This window comes from Anomaloglossus baeobatrachus, chromosome 4, assembly GCF_048569485.1.
Source record: "Anomaloglossus baeobatrachus isolate aAnoBae1 chromosome 4, aAnoBae1.hap1, whole genome shotgun sequence".
In the NCBI taxonomy this organism is placed as follows: Eukaryota; Metazoa; Chordata; class Amphibia; order Anura; family Aromobatidae; genus Anomaloglossus; species Anomaloglossus baeobatrachus.
The window spans coordinates 1768031-1790942 of NC_134356.1; the positions used below are offsets into that span (position 1 = coordinate 1768031).

General features: G+C 51.1%; 1 protein-coding gene across 11 annotated transcripts in view; it reads left to right on the forward strand.

The window, feature by feature from the left end:
- EPS8 (EGFR pathway substrate 8, signaling adaptor) overlaps positions 1 to 22912 on the forward strand; it is a 297407-nt gene that overhangs the window by 123725 nt on the left and 150770 nt on the right. For 5 of the 11 annotated variants that reach the window (XM_075343463.1, XM_075343466.1, XM_075343464.1 and 2 more), the window contains 6 exons: positions 6330 to 6397; positions 6577 to 6738; positions 20502 to 20651; positions 21689 to 21771; positions 22141 to 22265; positions 22348 to 22421. In XM_075343463.1, the coding sequence (XP_075199578.1) occupies positions 6330 to 6397; positions 6577 to 6738; positions 20502 to 20651; positions 21689 to 21771; positions 22141 to 22265; positions 22348 to 22421 (662 nt within the window). The remainder of the gene's footprint in view (positions 1 to 6329; positions 6398 to 6576; positions 6739 to 20501; positions 20652 to 21688; positions 21772 to 22140; positions 22266 to 22347; positions 22422 to 22912) is intronic. The other 6 variants (XM_075343469.1, XM_075343470.1, XM_075343472.1 and 3 more) reach the window with 3 other exon arrangements.

Consider the following 22912-nt stretch of genomic DNA (forward strand, 5'->3'; position numbering starts at 1 on the left):
TGCCTGTACTCTGTAGTGCTGCTGGTATCTTTCAGGCCTCTTCCAGGAGAGGAAGCCTGGGGCTGGATTACTGGGTCCTCCACCTGGTCCCTCTCCTCCTGGCCCATGTGCTCCCTGAGTGTATCCCAGTCCTGTTCTTCTTCTTCCCTGCGGTTATAGGGGCTGCTCCCTCCATGTTTCCCTCTGCTGTCCCCTGCATGATGTCTCCTACCTCTCCCAGCCCACATGGAGTTGTGGATTTCAGCACTGCCACGTTGTGCTTGTGCTTTCCGGCACCATTGAGTGCCCTCTGCTCCAGGGTAAAACTGGGTGAGTTTGATGTGGCTTTTCCTTCCTTTGCCCCTGCCGCTCCGCTGCTCTTTCATGGCTCCTCACTCCTGACTTCTTCCTCTAACAATCGGGTCTGGAGCTGCTGCTAAATAACACTGTGTGCCGCTGTATGGGGTCAGTATGCACCGGAGACTCACTACTGTGCTTCCTTCTCCATGTGCTGCTGGCGACACCCCCGACTGCTCACCTTTTAGTCCATGATTACCAGTGCCGGGTCCTGTCTCTCTAGGTGTTACTGGTCCCAGCTTAGTTGTGCTGTCTGTTCGGTGTTACATATAGACAGCTCTGTTCTGCCTCTCTGAAGGCCTGACGGCCTCCCTTCAGGGAGCTACACACTGTGCGTCTGCTCTGTCTCGTGTCCAAGCTTGTTCTGCCTGGCTAAAAGTGTCTCTACTCCTATCTGCACATGCCCCCACCCTTGCAAGTTGTTATGGCGACCTGGGTCTGCTAGGAACTGGCTGAGTCACTTCCTGACACTGTATTTGTAGAAACCTTGTTAACCCTTTCCTAGTGACTGCTTCTCCCTGCTGTATGGCGGTGTGAGAAGTGTATAAACTTACCAGATTAACATCTTCACCTGCCAGGGAAGGATATAATGATATACCCTGTAGCGACCAGTTTCAGTGACGCTACATAAACGCCACAATATCATCAGGCTTTTTTCACCGAACGTGACAGTTCCTTCAATTTCTTTGTAATCTTGAGCCGACGCGTCGTATCATGATATTGAAGTCGCGGCTTCTTTCCCTTTTGTCTGGCCACCAATACAGACTTGTGTAACGTGCATCGCTCACTGCTTCATCTACGTCTTTGATCTCACTATTATGGAGCAGACGAGCCACCTCCGCTGCCGGGTGTCACCACAACTGATAGACCTTGTGATGAGCGACTTGGTGACTCGGATATTTTGCCTGGACATCACCTTTGCCTTGTGAATGGACGGATGGAATTCATTTCTTATTCTTCCCCCTGTCATGGCTGCACATGATGCAGTTTGGTAATTTTCTTGGCTAATTGACTGCGATCAGTGAGCTTGATGATGCCGTTTCTCCTGGGAAATCTTCATGGCTGGTCTTTGTTTTGCACCAGTAACTTTCACTTGGGAATCAACCTAATAACACACTGCGCTATTAGAGAATGTGAGAACAGGTTGTGATTTATAGTATACAGGAAGCAAAAGAGCAAAACAGTAACAATGCAGAGACGAGAATCTGCATAATTGATAATCTGCTAAATAGCTGAAGGTCACATATATGTATGAGAAGCCAAGATAATTGTCTATAAGATGACGACGTCTCATTCTCAGAGCTGTAGAGGAGATATAGAGCCCAAAAGTAACAAGTTTCAATCATTGTTACCTTTTTGCTCGTCCACCTATGAAAATGACTGGTGAGTACAACATAGCAAGAGCCAGGATGATGGCAGAACATACCAGCTTGTGGGGACGCCTAACTGGCACATGCTGGGTGTGAATCTGCCCTAAGCCACTAGTAGGTCCATGTTGGGTGTGAGGATGCTCCTATCCACTAACTGGTCCACACTGGGTGTGCTCATGCTCTGATCTACTAGGTGGTCTACTCTGGGTTTAAGGACGCCTCGATCTGGCCCATGCTGGATGTGAGGATACCATGATCTACTAGCTGGCCTACACTGGGTGTGAGGACACACTGATCTACTATTTGGCCCATGCTGGTTGTGAGGATGCCCTGATCTACTATCTGGCCCATGCTGGATGTGAGGACACCCTGATCTACTATCTGGCCCATGCTGGGAGCGAGGATACCCTGATCTACTATCTGGTCCATGTTTGGTGTAAGAATGCTATGATTTACTATCTGGCCCACGCTGGGTGTGAGGACACTTTGATCTACTATCTGTCCCATGTTGGGTGTGAGGATACCCTGGTCTACTTGCTGGCCAATGCTGGGAACGAGGTCACCCTGATCTACTATCTAGCCCACACTGAGTGTGAGGACAACGTGATCTACTTGCTGGTCAATGCTGGGAACGAGGTCACCCTGATCTACTATCTGGCCCATGCTGGATGTGAGGACACCCTGATCTACTATCTGGCCCATGCTGGGAGCGAGGATATCCTGATCTACGATCTGGTCCATGTTTGGTGTAAGAATGCCATGATTTACTATCTGGCCCACGCTGGGTGTGAGGATACCCTGGTCTACTTGCTGGCCAATGCTGGGAACGAGGTCACCCTAATCTACTATCTAGCCCATGCTGGATGTGAGGACACACTGATCTACTATCTGGCCCATGTTTACTGTAAGGATGCCCTAATTTACTATCTGGCCCATGCTGGGTGTGAGTGAAGTGATGGCCCAGGGGCACCTCTGGCTGTGTAGTCGTGGCACTGGTGCTGAGGCAGACCCCTGGTTCCACCACTTCTTTAACTTCGGAGACTGACTTGAATGTGCAGTATGGGACGTCTCTTTCACCGGCCGATGCACAAAGAGTCTTCAGGCAAAAGTTGAAATGCATAAAAACTGACATTTATTCAAGCACAAAATAACACTCCGGTCAGCAGATTCCGGCAATATTGGTGGAGCTGGGGACAACCTGCCCAAACGCGCCCTCTGGTGGGGATATGCCCTAGATACTCCTCTTCTCTGGGCTCCCACTCTCCGGTCAAGCACGCACTGGACCCCACACCAGCGGAATAGACCCTGAGGTTGCGTCCACCTCCTTTACTCCGGTGTCCCCTGGTGTTCCGCTCACACACTCACACTTGCCGCTGCAGATGTTCACTGCCTGCTGTCCCGGATCCTTCTCTCTCGCACACACACAGCCCTTCCCTAGATATCCGGCCGACTCCTCCTCCCCGGTGGCAACAGCCGTCCCACCCGGCCACTAGGGGGTGCCCTTATACACAAGATCACATACAATAATAAAATTCAACACTTTTAATAATAATAACAATGCCGGGTAAACTGTACTGAACTAGTAGGGGGTAGGCCCACCCACTACATGCCTCCCCTTTTAAAATCCGAGCCTCCCGGCAAGGCTCTCAACTATAAACACATTAAAACATAAAAACCTTTTAGGTCAGTCCTCAACAGCGGCACCAGTTCAGCGGCGCTCCCGGTCTTTAGGGGCGCTTAGTGGCGCAGTAGCGCTCCCGGTCTCTAGGTAGCGCCCGGAGGCTCAACAGCGCTCCCGGTCTTAGATGGGCGCCCGGAGGCTCAACAGCGCTCCCGGTCTTTGCTGGCGGCGCCCGGAGGCTTCAACAGCGCTCCCGGTCTTTGCTGGAGGGCAACAGGCCCGTAAAACTTTTAACAAGAAAACCTTCTGCCGGTCTGTGAACAGCACCGGTCTTAAACATGCTGGCTGAAGCGACTTACTCTGGAGGCCAGGCTCTCTTCCACTCCTCCGCTTGTGCCTGGATGTAGGCCCCCAGAGACTGCCCCGGCTGGCGGCGGATCCTTCTGAAGGGCAAGGGAGCAAAAGGTGGTTCCGCTGACGCGGCTGCTTCAACTCCTGGCGGGGGTGACGGTGTCGCGACCCTGGGTGGTGGGGGAGCGTCCAAAACAATAACCGGTTGGTTGGTTACATGCTGGCTCACGGTTACCACCGGAGGAATCTTCTCCGGGTCAACGGTCGGCCCAGACGCTGTTTCCGGGGGAGCAGCCACGGTGCGCCGGGGGTGAGAGGGCTCAGACGGGACCGGTCTTGAATGGCTCCGGCGCCGCTCTTGTTGCTCCTCCCACTCTAGCTCCTCTTGCCACTGTTCCGCTTCCCGGGCGGTTGGCATCCGGTTAACAGCCACGGCAAACAGGCCGCGACTTCCCGCGTCCGGCAAAAACTGAACCTTCTCGCCCGGCCAAAGGGTGTGGAGACGTCGGGGCAACCCCTCTACATCCAGGTGGACCCTGTTGTAAAAATAGTCGTCCCCAGTGCTGACCTCGCGGATGAAGCCGTACCCCTCCTTCTGATTGAATTTTACCACCACGCCGGTGGTAAACTGCAGGGCCAGCTCCTCTCCGCCCGGACCGGACAGCATCTCCCGGACAAGGGTTTCGGCCAGAAGACGTTCCTGAACAGGGTCGGGCTTCGGGGACGGAGCTCTGGGGTGCGGCTCGGCGGGCGGGACGATTACCGGGTCCCAGACGAAGCCCCGGTGGTCCTTCCCCAGACGCTCGACAAACTCCTCATCCGGCTCCGACACGGGAGTGCATGGTGGAGCGGCGGCGCCAAGCTGTGGGGTCTCCCAAGGGAAGGCTGTAAGACCCGAACGGCTTCCTGGTGGCGTAGCATAAGTCGCTCTCACTTCGGTGATGGTGCTCCCGGTCTGTGCGTCCCAGGTGGTTTTCCACGACACTTTATCAGGGCGTGTAGAACCTCCCGGTCCGGTTGGAAGATCCACCAAGGCTGCTTCACTGGCAGGAGCGAACCTGGGTCGGCCCCGGCCTAGGCTGATCAAAGCCATGGTGGTAGCCAATTCCTCCGGTTGTCCAAATGCTGCCATCTCTAATCGCTGTGCTGTAGCTAGCGGGGGAGTCAAAACGCAGACTGAGGAAAAAGGAGGCGGGCCTCTGTTTCCCGCTCTTGAACAGAATCCTCCCCCAGCCTCACGCATTCTCTTGACTCCTCCGCGGCGGTACTTCTTTCTTTTCCGACCACCGCTCACTTTGTATGTTTTCCTCAATGCCCTGAAGCTGGCGCCTCCCCTCTTTGGGCGGAGTACTCCGTACCTCCTCTTCGGCACCGGCCAGCCCCAGGCTCTTCTTTCTGCGCCAATTTTTCGCGCCTTTTCTTCATCTTGGGCCCGGTCCAACGCTACGGGCCCTGTGTTCTCTTCCCACCAGGGGACTGGGAATCTTCTTCCATAATCAGGATCCTGTGCTTCAGGGACTACCTGATCTTCAGCCTCTTGGGTCCCTGGCAGGGGACTCGCATCCTGCCGACTACGCCACATGAAGTGATGGCCCAGGGGCACCTCTGGCTGTGTAGTCGTGGCACTGGTGCTGAGGCAGACCCCTGGTTCCACCACTTCTTTAACTTCGGAGACTGACTTGAATGTGCAGTATGGGACGTCTCTTTCACCGGCCGATGCACAAAGAGTCTTCAGGCAAAAGTTGAAATGCATAAAATCTGACATTTATTCAAGCACAAAATAACACTCCGGTCAGCAGATTCCGGCAATATTGGTGGAGCTGGGGACAACCTGCCCAAACGCGCCCTCTGGTGGGGATATGCCCTAGATACTCCTCTTCTCTGGGCTCCCACTCTCCGGTCAAGCACGCACTGGACCCACACCAGCGGAATAGACCCTGAGGTTGCGTCCACCTCCTTTACTCCGGTGTCCCCTGGTGTTCCGCTCACACACTCACACTTGCCGCTGCAGATGTTCACTGCCTGCTGTCCCGGATCCTTCTCTCTCGCACACACACAGCCCTTCCCTAGATATCCGGCCGACTCCTCCTCCCCGGTGGCAACAGCCGTCCCACCCGGCCACTAGGGGGTGCCCTTATACACAAGATCACATACAATAATAAAATTCAACACTTTTAATAATAACAATGCCGGGTAAACTGTACTGAACTAGTAGGGGGTAGGCCCACCCACTACATGAGGACAACCTGATCTACTATCTGGCCCACGCTGGGTGTGAAGATACCCTAATTTACTAGCTGGCTCACATTGGGTGTGAGGACACCCTGATCTTCTATCTGGCCCATGGTGGATGCAAGGACACCCTAATTTACTAACTGGCCATGGTGTGTGTGAGGTGCCCTATAGAGCACTTGCTGGGTGTGGGGATGCCGCAATCTATACCCACTGCAGGCCAATCTACTAAAGGTCCAGGACATGCTCAGACCCATCTGTTACATCGGGTCTTCCTTATGGCTAGTATGATTCATGCCTTCTTCTGCGTCACTTCTAAGGTGGTAGTATTCGTTAGCTCTTCCTTATTGTGCATGGACATTATTGGTCTTCTCGATGCAATTTAATTTCCACCATTTCTGTGCCTTTTCTTTCTATAGAGCAGAGAAAGAGCTATGCCCGGGACAGCGTCAGTGTCGTGTCGGAAACCTCCCAATATCACGTCGAGGTAATGTTCTGTGCTTTTCTGGGCTCCGGGTGATGTATTTGCTGGGTTGTACTGTGGGATAATGTTTACATGGTACTGGAGTCCCCGATTTTCACCTTTGAGCCTTAAATCCCCCCACAAATTTGCCAACTGCTTGACCCATTAACATAATGTGAACCCGCTCCTACCATGTACTGCAGCACCTCACCACATTCGTCATGGATCGCAAGGATGCGGTGCTCACCATTGATGATGGAATCCGCAAACTAAAGTTACTAGATGCAAAGGGGAAGGTGTGGACACAGGATATGTATCTCCAGGTGGACGACAAAGCCGTTAGTCTGTATGATATAGAGACCAAGGTAACGCTCTTCTGCCATCACGCCCACATCAGAGGTTTCATAGTACAGTATGTGTAATACTAAAGACGCATGATGGCATTGCTGGGATGTGTTGGTGGTCGGGGACCATAAGCTCGGTGTTGGTGGTCAGGGTCCCTGAGCCTGGCGTCGGTGATTGGGGTCCCCGAGCCTGCCGTCTGTGGTCTCAGGGGCTCTGAAGCTGGCATTGGTGGTCGGGGACCGGGAGTTTAGTGTCTGTGATTGAGGGTTTTGAGTCTCATATCGGTGGTCGGGGGCCCTGAGCCTGGCGTTGGAGGTCGGGGGCCCAGAGATTATCTGTGATGTGAGGATGGGTGGGTGATTCCATTTTTGATGCTGTGCGTGTGATATGACGCCAATGACGCTGTGCCGGTGACGCTGTGCCTGTGACGCCTGTGACTTTTGTATCGCTATGGCGGTGACGTCTGTGACGCTGTGCCTGTTACTCTGTCCTGTTGACTATATCTGTGACACCTGTAACGTCTGTGGTGCGGTGTCTGTGACGCTGTGCCTGTGATGTTGTTTGTGATGCTGTTCTGGTGATATGATGTCTGTGAGGTCGTGCGTGTGACCCTGTGCCGGTGACGTGGTCTGTGACGCCAGTGACTTCTGTGATGCTGTGCCTCTGACCCTGTGCCAGTGATGGAGTCTGTGACACCTATGACGCTGTGCCTGTGGCGCTGTTCTGCTGATATGATGTACTGTATGTGACGCCTGTGGCGCTGTTCTGGTGATATGATGTACTGTATGTGACGCCTGTGGCGCTGTTCTGGTGATATGATGTACTGTATGTGACGCCTGTGGCGCTGTTCTGGTGATATGATGTACTGTATGTGACGCCTGTGGCGCTGTTCTGGTGATATGATGTACTGTATGTGATGCCTGTGATGCTGTTCTGGTGATATGATGTACTGTATGTGACGCCTGTGATGCTGTTCTGGTGATATGATGTATTGTATGTGACGCCTGTGACGCTGTTCTGGTGATATGATGTTTGTGAGGTCGTGCGTGTGACCCTGTGCCGGTGACGTGGTCTGTGACGCCAGTGACTTCTGTGATGCTGTGCCTCTGACCCTGTGCCAGTGATGGGGTCTGTGACACCTATGACGCTGTGCCTGTGGCGCTGTTCTGGTGATATGATGTACTGTATGTGACGCCTGTGGCGCTGTTCTGGTGATATGATGTACTGTATGTGACGCTGTGCCTGTGGCGCTGTTCTGGTGATATGATGTACTGTATGTGACGCCTGTGGCGCTGTTCTGGTGATATGATGTACTGTATGTGACGCTGTGCCTGTGGCGCTGTTCTGGTGATATGATGTACTGTATGTGACGCCTGTGGCGCTGTTCTGGTGATATGATGTACTGTATGTGACGCCTGTGGCGCTGTTCTGGTGATATGATGTTACTGTATGTGACGCCTGTGACGCTGTTCTGGTGATATGATGTACTGTATGTGACGCCTGTGGCGCTGTTCTGGTGATATGATGTACTGTATGTGATGCCTGTGGCGCTGTTCTGGTGATATGATGTACTGTATGTGACGCTGTGCCTGTGGCGCTGTTCTGGTGATATGATGTACTGTATGTGACGCCTGTGGCGCTGTTCTGGTGATATGATGTACTGTATGTGACGCCTGTGGCGCTGTTCTGGTGATATGTACTGTATGTGATGCCTGTGGCGCTGTTCTGGTGATATGATGTACTGTATGTGACGCTGTGCCTGTGGCGCTGTTCTGGTGATATGATGTACTGTATGTGACGCTGTGCCTGTGGTGCTGTTCTGGTGATATGATGTACTGTATGTGACGCCTGTGGTGCTGTTCTGGTGATATGATGTACTGTGTGTGACACCTGTGGCGCTGTTCTGGTGATATGATGTACTGTATGTGACGCCTGTGGTGCTGTTCTGGTGATATGATGTACTGTATGTGACGCCTGTGGTGCTGTTCTGGTGATATGATGTACTGTATGTGACGTCTGTGACGCTGTTCTGGTGATATGATGTACTGTGTGTGACACCTGTGGCGCTGTTCTGGTGATATGATGTACTGTATGTGACGCCTGTGGCGCTGTTCTGGTGATATGATGTACTGTATGTGACGCCTGTGGCGCTGTTCTGGTGATATGATGTACTGTATGTGACGCTGTGCCTGTGGCGCTGTTCTGGTGATATGATGTACTGTATGTGACGCTGTGCCTGTGGTGCTGTTCTGGTGATATAATGTACTGTATGTGACGCCTGTGGCGCTGTTCTGGTGATATGATGTACTGTATGTGACGCTGTGCCTGTGGCGCTGTTCTGGTGATATGATGTACTGTATGTGATGCCTGTGGTGCTGTTCTGGTGATATGATGTACTGTGTGTGACACCTGTGACGCTGTTCTGGTGATATGATGTACTGTATGTGACGCCTGTGGTGCTGTTTTGGTGATATGATGTACTGTGTGTGACACCTGTGGCGCTGTTCTGGTGATATGATGTACTGTATGTGACGCCTGTGACGCTGTTCTGGTGATATGATGTACTGTATGTGACGCCTGTGGCGCTGTTCTGGTGATATGATGTACTGTATGTGACGCTGTGCCTGTGGCGCTGTTCTGGTGATATGATGTACTGTATGTGACGCTGTGCCTGTGGCGCTGTTCTGGTGATATGATGTACTGTATGTGACGCTGTGCCTGTGGTGCTGTTCTGGTGATATGATGTACTGTATGTGACGCCTGTGGCGCTGTTCTGGTGATATGATGTACTGTATGTGACGCTGTGCCTGTGGCGCTGTTCTGGTGATATGATGTACTGTATGTGACGCCTGTGACGCTGTTCTGGTGATATGATGTACTGTATGTGACGCTGTGCCTGTGGCGCTGTTCTGGTGATATGATGTACTGTATGTGACGCTGTGCCTGTGGCGCTGTTCTGGTGATATGATGTACTGTATGTGACGCTGTGCCTGTGGCGCTGTTCTGGTGATATGATGTACTGTATGTGACGCTGTGCCTGTGGCGCTGTTCTGGTGATATGATGTACTGTATGTGACGCTGTGCCTGTGGCGCTGTTCTGGTGATATGATGTACTGTATGTGACGCTGTGCCTGTGGTGCTGTTCTGGTGATATGATGTACTGTATGTGACGCCTGTGGCGCTGTTCTGGTGATATGATGTACTGTATGTGACGCTGTGCCTGTGGCGCTGTTCTGGTGATATGATGTACTGTATGTGACGCCTGTGGCGCTGTTCTGGTGATATGATGTACTGTATGTGACGCTGTGCCTGTGACGCTGTTCTGGTGATATGATGTACTGTATGTGACGCCTGTGACGCTGTTCTGGTAATATGATGTACTGTATGACGCCTGTGACGCTGTTCTGGTGATAGGATGTACTGTATGTGACGCCTGTGACGCTGTTCTGGTGATATGATGTACTGTATGTGACGCCTGTGGCGCTGTTCTGGTGATAGGATGTACTGTATGTGACGCCTGTGACGCTGTTCTGGTGATATGATGTACTGTATGTGACGCCTGTGGCGCTGTTCTGGTGATATGATGTACTGTATGTGACGCTGTGCCTGTGGCGCTGTTCTGGTGATATGATGTACTGTATGTGACGCCTGTGACGCTGTTCTGGTGATATGATGTACTGTATGTGACACCTGTGGCGCTGTTCTGGTGATATGATGTACTGTATGTGACGCCTGTGGCGCTGTTCTGGTGATATGATGTACTGTATGTGACGCCTGTGACGCTGTTCTGGTAATATGATGTACTGTATGACGCCTGTGACGCTGTTCTGGTGATAGGATGTACTGTATGTGACGCCTGTGGCGCTGTTCTGGTGATATGATGTACTGTATGTGACGCCTGTGGCGCTGTTCTGGTGATATGATGTACTGTATGTGACGCCTGTGGCGCTGTTCTGGTGATATGATGTACTGTATGTGACGCCTGTGACGCTGTTCTGGTGATATGATGTACTGTATGTGACGCCTGTGGTGCTGTTCTGGTGATATGATGTACTGTATGTGACGCCTGTGGCGCTGTTCTGGTGATATGATGTACTGTATGTGACGCTGTGCCTGTGGCGCTGTTCTGGTGATATGATGTACTGTATGTGACGCCTGTGACGCTGTTCTGGTGATATGATGTACTGTATGTGACGCCTGTGGCGCTGTTCTGGTGATAGGATGTACTGTATGTGACGCCTGTGACGCTGTTCTGGTGATATGATGTACTGTATGTGACGCCTGTGGCGCTGTTCTGGTGATATGATGTACTGTATGTGACGCCTGTGACGCTGTTCTGGTGATATGATGTACTGTATGTGACACCTGTGGCGCTGTTCTGGTGATATGATGTACTGTATGTGACGCCTGTGGCGCTGTTCTGGTGATATGATGTACTGTATGTGACGCCTGTGACGCTGTTCTGGTAATATGATGTACTGTATGACGCCTGTGACGCTGTTCTGGTGATAGGATGTACTGTATGTGACGCCTGTGGCGCTGTTCTGGTGATATGATGTACTGTATGTGACGCCTGTGGCGCTGTTCTGGTGATATGATGTACTGTATGTGACGCCTGTGACGCTGTTCTGGTGATATGATGTACTGTATGTGACGCCTGTGGCGCTGTTCTGGTGATATGATGTACTGTATGTGACGCCTGTGGAGCTGTTCTGGTGATATGATGTACTGTATGTGACGCCTGTGGCGCTGTTCTGGTGATATGATGTACTGTATGTGACGCCTGTGACGCTGTTCTGGTGATATGATGTACTGTATGTGACGCCTGTGAGGCTGTTCTGGTGATATGATGTACTGTATGTGACGCCTGTGGCGCTGTTCTGGTGATATGATGTACTGTATGTGACGCCTGTGGCGCTGTTCTGGTGATATGATGTACTGTATGTTACGCCTGTGGCGCTGTTCTGGTGATATGATGTACTGTATGTGACGCCTGTGACGCTGTTCTGGTGATATGATGTACTGTATGTGACGCCTGTGACGCTGTTCTGGTGATATGATGTACTGTATGTGACGCCTGTGACGCTGTTCTGGTGATATGATGTACTGTATGTGACGCCTGTGACGCTGTTCTGGTGATATGATGTACTGTATGTGATGCCTGTGACGCTGTTCTGGTGATAGGATGTACTGTATGTGACGTCTGTGGCGCTGTTCTGGTGATATGATGTACTGTATGTGACGCTGTGCCTGTGGTGCTGTTCTGGTGATATGATGTACTGTATGTGACGCCTGTGGCGCTGTTCTGGTGATATGATGTACTGTATGTGACGCCTGTGGCGCTGTTCTGGTGATATGATGTTACTGTATGTGACGCCTGTGACGCTGTTCTGGTGATTTGATGTACTGTATGTGACGCCTGTGGCGCTGTTCTGGTGATATGATGTACTGTATGTGACGCCTGTGGCGCAGTTCTGGTGATATGATGTACTGTATGTGACGCCTGTGGCCCTTTTCTGGTGATATGATGTACTGTATGTGACGCCTGTGGCGCTGTTCTGGTGATATGATGTACTGTATGTGACGCTGTGCCTGTGGTGCTGTTCTGGTGATATGATGTACTGTATGTGACGCCTGTGACGCTGTTCTGGTGATATGATGTACTGTATGTGACGCCTGTGGCGCTGTTCTGGTGATATGATGTACTGTATGTGACACCTGTGACGCTGTTCTGGTGATATGTACTGTATGTGATGCCTGTGGCGCTGTTCTGGTGATATGATGTACTGTATGTGACGCCTGTGGCGCTGTTCCGGATGATATGATGTACTGTATGTGACGCCTGTGACGTTGTTCTGGTGATATGATGTACTGTATGTGACGCCTGTGGCGCTGTTCTGGTGATATGTACTGTATGTGACGCCTGTGGCGCTGTGCTGGTGATATGATGTACTGTATGTGACGCCTGTGACGCTGTTCTGGTGATATGATGTACTGTATGTGACGCTGTGCCTGTGGCGCTGTTCTGGTGATATGATGTACTGTATGTGACGCCTGTGGCGCTGTTCTGGTGATATGATGTACTGTATGTGACGCCTGTGGCGCTGTTCTGGTGATATGATGTTACTGTATGTGACGCCTGTGACGCTGTTCTGGTGATATGATGTACTTTATGTGACGCCTGTGGCGCTGTTCTGGTGATATGATGTACTGTATGTGATGCCTGTGGCGCTGTTCTGGTGATATGATGTACTGTATATGACGCTGTGCCTGTGGCGCTGTTCTGGTGATATGATGTACTGTATGTGACGCTGTGCCTGTGGCGCTGTTCTGGTGATATGATGTACTGTATGTGACGCCTGTGGCGCTGTTCTGGTGATATGATGTACTGTATGTGACGCCTGTGGCGCTGTTCTGGTGATATGATGTACTGTATGTGATGCCTGTGGCGCTGTTCTGGTGATATGATGTACTGTATGTGACGCTGTGCCTGTGGCGCTGTTCTGGTGATATGATGTACTGTATGTGACGCTGTGCCTGTGGCGCTGTTCTGGTGATATGATGTACTGTATGTGACGCCTGTGGCGCTGTTCTGGTGATATGATGTACTGTATGTGACGCCTGTGGCGCTGTTCTGGTGATATGATGTACTGTATGTGATGCCTGTGGCGCTGTTCTGGTGATATGATGTACTGTATGTGACGCTGTGCCTGTGGCGCTGTTCTGGTGATATGATGTACTGTATGTGACGCTGTGCCTGTGGCGCTGTTCTGGTGATATGATGTACTGTATGTGACGCTGTGCCTGTGGCGCTGTTCTGGTGATATGATGTACTGTATGTGACGCCTGTGGCGCTGTTCTGGTGATATGATGTACTGTATGTGACGCCTGTGGCGCTGTTCTGGTGATATGTACTGTATGTGATGCCTGTGGCGCTGTTCTGGTGATATGATGTACTGTATGTGACGCTGTGCCTGTGGCGCTGTTCTGGTGATATGATGTACTGTATGTGACGCTGTGCCTGTGGTGCTGTTCTGGTGATATGATGTACTATATGTGACGCCTGTGGTGCTGTTCTGGTGATATGATGTACTGTGTGTGACACCTGTGGCGCTGTTCTGGTGATATGATGTACTGTATGTGACGCCTGTGGTGCTGTTCTGGTGATATGATGTACTGTATGTGACGTCTGTGACGCTGTTCTGGTGATATGATGTACTGTGTGTGACACCTGTGGCGCTGTTCTGGTGATATGATGTACTGTATGTGACGCCTGTGGCGCTGTTCTGGTGATATGATGTACTGTATGTGACGCCTGTGGCGCTGTTCTGGTGATATGATGTACTGTATGTGACGCCTGTGGCGCTGTTCTGGTGATATGATGTACTGTATGTGACGCTGTGCCTGTGGCGCTGTTCTGGTGATATGATGTACTGTATGTGACGCTGTGCCTGTGGCGCTGTTCTGGTGATATGATGTACTGTATGTGACGCCTGTGGTGCTGTTTTGGTGATATGATGTACTGTGTGTGACACCTGTGGCGCTGTTCTGGTGATATGATGTACTGTATGTGACGCCTGTGGCGCTGTTCTGGTGATATGATGTACTGTATGTGACGCTGTGCCTGTGGCGCTGTTCTGGTGATATGATGTACTGTATGTGACGCTGTGCCTGTGGCGCTGTTCTGGTGATATGATGTACTGTATGTGACGCCTGTGGTGCTGTTTTGGTGATATGATGTACTGTGTGTGACACCTGTGGCGCTGTTCTGGTGATATGATGTACTGTATGTGACGCCTGTGGCGCTGTTCTGGTGATATGATGTACTGTATGTGACGCTGTGCCTGTGGCGCTGTTCTGGTGATATGATGTACTGTATGTGATGCCTGTGGTGCTGTTCTGGTGATATGATGTACTGTGTGTGACACCTGTGACGCTGTTCTGGTGATATGATGTACTGTATGTGACGCCTGTGGTGCTGTTTTGGTGATATGATGTACTGTGTGTGACACCTGTGGCGCTGTTCTGGTGATATGATGTACTGTATGTGACGCCTGTGGCGCTGTTCTGGTGATATGATGTACTGTATGTGACGCCTGTGGCGCTGTTCTGGTGATATGATGTACTGTATGTGACGCCTGTGGCGCTGTTCTGGTGATATGATGTACTGTATGTGACGCTGTGCCTGTGGCGCTGTTCTGGTGATATGATGTACTGTATGTGACGCTGTGCCTGTGGCGCTGTTCTGGTGATATGATGTACTGTATGTGACGCTGTGCCTGTGGTGCTGTTCTGGTGATATGATGTACTGTATGTGACGCCTGTGGCGCTGTTCTGGTGATATGATGTACTGTATGTGACGCTGTGCCTGTGGCGCTGTTCTGGTGATATGATGTACTGTATGTGACGCTGTGCCTGTGGCGCTGTTCTGGTGATATGATGTACTGTATGTGACGCTGTGCCTGTGGCGCTGTTCTGGTGATATGATGTACTGTATGTGACGCCTGTGGCGCTGTTCTGGTGATATGTACTGTATGTGATGCCTGTGGCGCTGTTCTGGTGATATGATGTACTGTGTGTGACGCTGTGCCTGTGGCGCTGTTCTGGTGATATGATGCACTGTATGTGACGCTGTGCCTGTGGTGCTGTTCTGGTGATATGATGTACTGTATGTGACGCCTGTGGTGCTGTTCTGGTGATATGATGTACTGTGTGTGACACCTGTGGCGCTGTTCTGGTGATATGATGTACTGTATGTGACGCCTGTGGTGCTGTTCTGGTGATATGATGTACTGTATGTGACGTCTGTGACGCTGTGCCTGTGGCGCTGTTCTGGTGATATGATGTACTGTATGTGACGCCTGTGGCGCTGTTCTGGTGATATGATGTACTGTATGTGACGCCTGTGGCGCTGTTCTGGTGATATGATGTACTGTATGTGATGCCTGTGGCGCTGTTCTGGTGATATGATGTACTGTATGTGACGCTGTGCCTGTGGCGCTGTTCTGGTGATATGATGTACTGTATGTGACGCTGTGCCTGTGGCGCTGTTCTGGTGATATGATGTACTGTATGTGACGCCTGTGGCGCTGTTCTGGTGATATGATGTACTGTATGTGATGCCTGTGGCGCTGTTCTGGTGATATGATGTACTGTATGTGACGCTGTGCCTGTGGCGCTGTTCTGGTGATATGATGTACTGTATGTGACGCTGTGCCTGTGGCGCTGTTCTGGTGATATGATGTACTGTATGTGACGCTGTGCCTGTGGCGCTGTTCTGGTGATATGATGTACTGTATGTGACGCCTGTGGCGCTGTTCTGGTGATATGATGTACTGTATGTGACGCCTGTGGCGCTGTTCTGGTGATATGTACTGTATGTGATGCCTGTGGCGCTGTTCTGGTGATATGATGTACTGTATGTGACGCTGTGCCTGTGGCGCTGTTCTGGTGATATGATGTACTGTATGTGACGCTGTGCCTGTGGTGCTGTTCTGGTGATATGATGTACTGTATGTGACGCCTGTGGTGCTGTTCTGGTGATATGATGTACTGTGTGTGACACCTGTGACGCTGTTCTGGTGATATGATGTACTGTATGTGACGCCTGTGGTGCTGTTCTGGTGATATGATGTACTGTATGTGACGTCTGTGACGCTGTTCTGGTGATATGATGTACTGTATGTGACGCCTGTGGCGCTGTTCTGGTGATATGATGTACTGTATGTGACGCCTGTGGCGCTGTTCTGGTGATATGATGTACTGTATGTGACGCCTGTGGCGCTGTTCTGGTGATATGATGTACTGTATGTGACGCTGTGCCTGTGGCGCTGTTCTGGTGATATGATGTACTGTATGTGACGCTGTGCCTGTGGCGCTGTTCTGGTGATATGATGTACTGTATGTGACGCTGTGCCTGTGGCGCTGTTCTGGTGATATGATGTACTGTATGTGACGCCTGTGACGCTGTTCTGGTGATATGATGTACTGTATGTGACGCTGTGCCTGTGGCGCTGTTCTGGTGATATGATGTACTGTATGTGACGCTGTGCCTGTGGCGCTGTTCTGGTGATATGATGTACTGTATGTGACGCTGTGCCTGTGGCGCTGTTCTGGTGATATGATGTACTGTATGTGACGCTGTGCCTGTGGCGCTGTTCTGGTGATATGATGTACTGTATGTGACGCTGTGCCTGTGGCGCTGTTCTGGTGATATGATGTACTGTATGTGACGCTGTGCCTGTGGCGCTGTTCTGGTGATATGATGTACTGTATGTGACGCCTGTGACGCTGTTCTGGTGATATGATGTACTGTATGTGACGCCTGTGGCGCTGTTCTGGTGATAGGATGTACTGTATGTGACGCCTGTGACGCTGTTCTGGTGATATGATGTACTGTATGTGACGCCTGTGGCGCTGTTCTGGTGATATGATGTACTGTATGTGACGCCTGTGACGCTGTTCTGGTGATATGATGTACTGTATGTGACACCTGTGGCACTGTTCTGGTGATATGATGTACTGTATGTGACGCCTGTGGCGCTGTTCTGGTGATATGATGTACTGTATGTGACGCCTGTGACGCTGTTCTGGTAATATGATGTACTGTATGACGCCTGTGACGCTGTTCTGGTGATAGGATGTACTGTATGTGACGCCTGTGACGCTGTTCTGGTGATATGATGTACTGTATGTGACGCCTGTGGCGCTGTTCTGGTGATATGATGTACTGTATGTGACGCCTGTGGAGCTGTTCTGGTGATATGATGTACTGTATGTGACGCCTGTGGCGCTGTTCTGGTGATATGATGTACTGTATGTGACGCCTGTGACGCTGTTCTGGTGATATGATGTACTGTATGTGACGCCTGTGACGCTGTTCTGGTGATATGATGTACTGTATGTGACGCCTGTGGCGCTGTTCTGGTGATATGATGTACTGTATGTGACGCCTGTGGCGCTGTTCTGGTGATATGATGTACTGTATGTTACGCCTGTGGCGCTGTTCTGGTGATATGATGTACTGTATGTGACGCCTGTGACGCTGTTCTGGTGATATGATGTACTGTATGTGACGCCTGTGACGCTGTTCTGGTGATATGATGTACTGTATGTGACGCCTGTGACGCTGTTCTGGTGATATGATGTACTGTATGTGACGCCTGTGACGCTGTTCTGGTGATATGATGTACTGTATGTGATGCCTGTGACGCTGTTCTGGTGATAGGATGTACTGTATGTGACGTCTGTGGCGCTGTTCTGGTGATATGATGTACTGTATGTGACGCTGTGCCTGTGGTGCTGTTCTGGTGATATGATGTACTGTATGTGACGCCTGTGACGCTGTTCTGGTGATAGGATGTACTGTATGTGACGCCTGTGGCGCTGTTCTGGTGATATGATGTACTGTATGTGACGCCTGTGACACTGTTCTGGTGATTTGATGTACTGTATGTGACGCCTGTGGCGCTGTTCTGGTGATATGATGTACTGTATGTGACGCCTGTGGCGCTGTTCTGGTGATATGATGTACTGTATGTGACGCCTGTGGCCCTTTTCTGGTGATATGATGTACTGTATGTGACGCCTGTGGCGCTGTTCTGGTGATATGATGTACTGTATGTGACGCTGTGCCTGTGGTGCTGTTCTGGTGATATGATGTACTGTATGTGACGCCTGTGACGCTGTTCTGGTGATATGATGTACTGTATGTGACGCCTGTGGCTCTGTTCTGGTGATATGATGTACTGTATGTGACGCCTGTGACGCTGTTCTGGTGATATGTACTGTATGTGATGCCTGTGGCGCTGTTCTGGTGATATGATGTACTGTATGTGACGCCTGTGGCGCTGTTCTGGTGATATGATGTACTGTATGTGACGCCTGTGACGTTGTTCTGGTGATATGATGTACTGTATGTGACGCCTGTGACGCTGTTCTGGTGATATGATGTACTGTATGTGACGCCTGTGACGCTGTGCTGGTGATATGATGTACTGTATGTGACGCCTGTGACGCTGTTCTGGTGATATTATGTACTGTATGTGACGCCTGTGACGCTGTTCTGGTGATATGATGTACTGTATGTGACGCCTGTGGCGCTGTTCTGGTGATATGATGTACTGTATGTGGCGCTGTTCTGGTGATATGATGTACTGTATGTGACGCCTGTGACGCTGTTCTGGTGATATGATGTACTGTATGTGACGCCTGTGGCGCTGTTCTGGTGATATGATGTACTGTATGTGACGCCTGTGGCGCTGTTCTGGTGATATGATGTACTGTATGTGACGCCTGTGACGTTGTTCTGGTGATATGATGTACTGTATGTGACGCCTGTGACGTTGTTCTGGTGATATGATGTACTGTATGTGACGCCTGTGACGCTGTTCTGGTGATATGATGTACTGTATGTGACGCCTGTGACGCTGTGCTGGTGATATGATGTACTGTATGTGACGCCTGTGACGCTGTTCTGGTGATATTATGTACTGTATGTGACGCCTGTGACGCTGTTCTGGTGATATGATGTACTGTATGTGACGCCTGTGGCGCTGTTCTGGTGATATGATGTACTGTATGTGACGCTGTTCTGGTGATATGATGCACTGTATGTGACGCCTGTGACGCTGTTCTGGTGATATGATGTACTGTATGTGGCGCTGTTCTGGTGATATGATGTACTGTATGTGACGCCTGTGACGCTGTTTTGGTGATATGATGTACTGTATGTGACGCCTGTGACGCTGTTCTGGTGATATGATGTACTGTATGTGACGCCTGTGACGCTGTTCTGGTGATATGATGTACTGTATGTGACGCTGTTCTGGTGATATGATGTACTGTATGTGACGCCTGTGACGCTGTTCTGGTGATATGATGTACTGTATGTGACGCCTGTGACGCTGTTCTGGTGATATGATGTACTGTATGTGACGCTGTTCTGGTGATATGATGTACTGTATGTGACGCCTGTGGCGCTGTTCTGGTGATATGTACTGTATATGACGCCTGTGGCGCTGTTCTGGTGATATGATGTACTGTACGTGACGCCTGTGGCGCTGTTCTGGTGATATGATGTACTGTATGTGACGCCTGTGGCGCTGTTCTGGTGATATGTACTGTATGTGACGCCTGTGACGCTGTTCTGGTGATATGATGTACTGTATGTGACGCTGTTCTGGTGATATGATGTACTGTATGTGACGCCTGTGGCGCTGTTCTGGTGATATGATGTACTGTATGTGGCGCTGTTCTGGTGATATGATGTACTGTATGTGACGCCTGTGGCGCTGTTCTGGTGATATGATGTACTGTATATGACGCCTGTGGCGCTGTTCTGGTGATATGATGTACTGTACGTGACGCCTGTGGCGCTGTTCTGGTGATATGATTTACTGTATGTGACGCCTTTGGCGCTGTTCTGGTGATATGATGTACTGTATGTGACGCCTGTGGCGCTGTTCTGGTGATATGATGTACTGTATGTGACGCCTGTGACGCTGTTCTGGTGATATGATGTACTGTATGTGACGCCTTTGGCGCTGTTCTGGTGATATGATGTACTGTATGTGACGCCTGTGACGCTGTTCTGGTGATATGATGTACTGTATGTGACGCCTGTGACGCTGTTCTGGTGATATGATGTCTGTGAGGCCGTGCGTGTGACCCTGTGCCGGGGACGTGGTCTGTGACGCCTGTGACTTCTGTGACGGTGGATACCCCTGTAATAAAACATGGTCCCTTCAGGAGTGGAACAATCTGTCGTTTCATTTCTGCACAGACTGAATTAGAAAACTTCCCAGTCGGCACCATCCAGCACTGTAAGGCTGTGATGAACTCCTGCAGATACAGCTCCATTCTCGCCCTTGTTTGTAAGGAGCCGACACAAAGCAAAGCCGATCTGCACCTCTTCCAGTGTGATGAGGTCAAGGTAAGGCGGAGGCCCCGGTGCATCCACCTCCCTGCACGGTGTCCGTGGTGTAATGGGTGCTGCATGCCGTGTGTGGTGTTCATGTCACCTGCATGGGTCAATGTGAGGGGTCCCCACAACACGCACCACGAGATGGGAGGACAGAGACGGGCAAATCTGGCACCTGGTGCTGAAGACTTCTGTGGACGTCTAGGATGGACGTTGTCTTCATTGTGACACTGAGTGTTCAGGAGAACTTGTAACCCTTCATTTATGTCGAGTGATGAGTGACCCAAACATGACACCACCAGAATGGAGCAAAGGTCTGCAGATGTCCTCTCAAATCTAGCAGAAGTCAGGAAAAGCTCCTCAGGTCCTCAAGAAACATTAGCGTTCTGCCAAAATATCTACAAAATGCTGTCACTCTGCCAACAAAGTGGAGAGGAGGAGGAACCACCACAGAAGATGGGGAAACCACCATGAAAGATGGGGAAACCACCATGAAAGATGGGGAAACCACCATGAAAGATGGGGAAACCACCATGGAAGATGGGGAAACCACCATGAAAGATGGGGAAACCACCATGGAAGATGGGAAGCTCGTGCTACTGATCTGTGTGTCAATCTCTGTATCCGGATAGTGATCACACAGTGCTCTTCTCCTCTGTAGTGATCACATTGTGATCTGTGCTGTTCTCCTCTGTAGTGATCTCATTGGGATCTTCTCCTCTCCTCTGTAGTGACTACATTATGATCTGTGCTCTTCTCCTCTGTAGTGGTCACATTGTGATCTGTGCTCCTCTCCTCTGTAGTGAGCACATTGTGTGATCTGGTCTCTCCTCTGTAGTGTTCACGTTGTGATCTGGTCTCTTCTCTGTAGTGATGATGTTGTGATCTGTGCTCCTCTCCTCTGTAGTGATTGGACTGAGATCTCTGCTTCTCTGATCCATGGTTGTTATATTGTGATCTCTGCTCTTCCCCCTTCCTGGTGTTTGCATGTTGGGGTGACTGGGTACTTATGGGTGTTTCTCTCTGATTCGGCTGTTTGTGTTTTTCAGGCATCCTCTATTCACCAAGACATCTACAGTTCAATGATTGATGGTAAAGGAGGAAAACAGAGGATGCGGCCGGACGTTCTCAGGTAATCTGTGCGCCCGCAGCTCATAGAATTCATCATCCTCCTCCTGATCAGGCTCAGGGCGCCTCCTTCTGCTGGGCCTTCCGGGCGCCTCCTGCTTTTGACCCGACGGGCGCCTCCTGCTTTTGACCCGACGGGCGCCTCCTGCTTTTGACCCGACGGGCGCCTCCTGCTTTTGACCCGACGGGCACCTCCTGCTTTTGACACGACGGGCGCCACCTGCTGGTGACTTGATGGGTGCCAGTCCGCCTCCTCCCGACCGGGCGCCAGGCCGCCTTCTCGCTAGTGGGCAGACAGGTGCTTTCTCTGGTGACAACTCCTTCCATATTTATGGCTAGTATTATTTGGTAATATCAATGCTTTCTGCCGTAGGACCATCAATGCCGGTGACAAGGTCCCTCCGCCTCCCCATGCGGCTGCTCCTCACCCCCCCGGATCTGTTACACAGGCGGACGTACGGAGTCGTGTGGCGGCCTGGGCGGCAGAGTATGGAGACTGTAAGTGATGCAGTGGTGGCCATCCCTCTCATCTTGGTGGCTTTTTGTGGCCTTACACTTGTCTTTGTCCTGTGTGATGCAGATGACCGATCCCGGGAAAACTGCGATCGGGAGGAGACACCGCAGATGGCCGAGGCCAGGATTGACAGAGACGTGGTAATCTATTCAGTACAAGATTTAGTTTCTGGCTATGTGATCACTCAGCTGCCTACTCACCTGGGCTCATGTGTATTGTGCCGAGCCCTGGATGTCACATTCACTGACAGCACGCGGAGATTAAAAAGTGCTCAAGCTGGCCACTAATCCCTCTCTAAAAATGCGGAATCCATCTTGTGCTCTGCGATACCACAAGTGATCTGGAGAGATCAGGACATCTTCACACAGGCGGATGCTGAAGAGCGCAAACCTGTGTGGAAATAACACACCGGGTCTAATCAATGTGAATGCTTCTGACCCAGTGTGTGCATTTAACCCTGGCGTGCGTGCCACCCCAGCCCTGGCATGCGTGCGTGCGTGCCACCCCGGCCCTGGCATGCGTGCGTGCGTGCCACCCCGGCCCTGGCATGCGTGCGTGCGTGCCACCCCGGCCCTGGCATGCGTGCGTGCGTGCCGCCCTGGCATGCGTGCGTGCCACCCCAGCCCTGGCG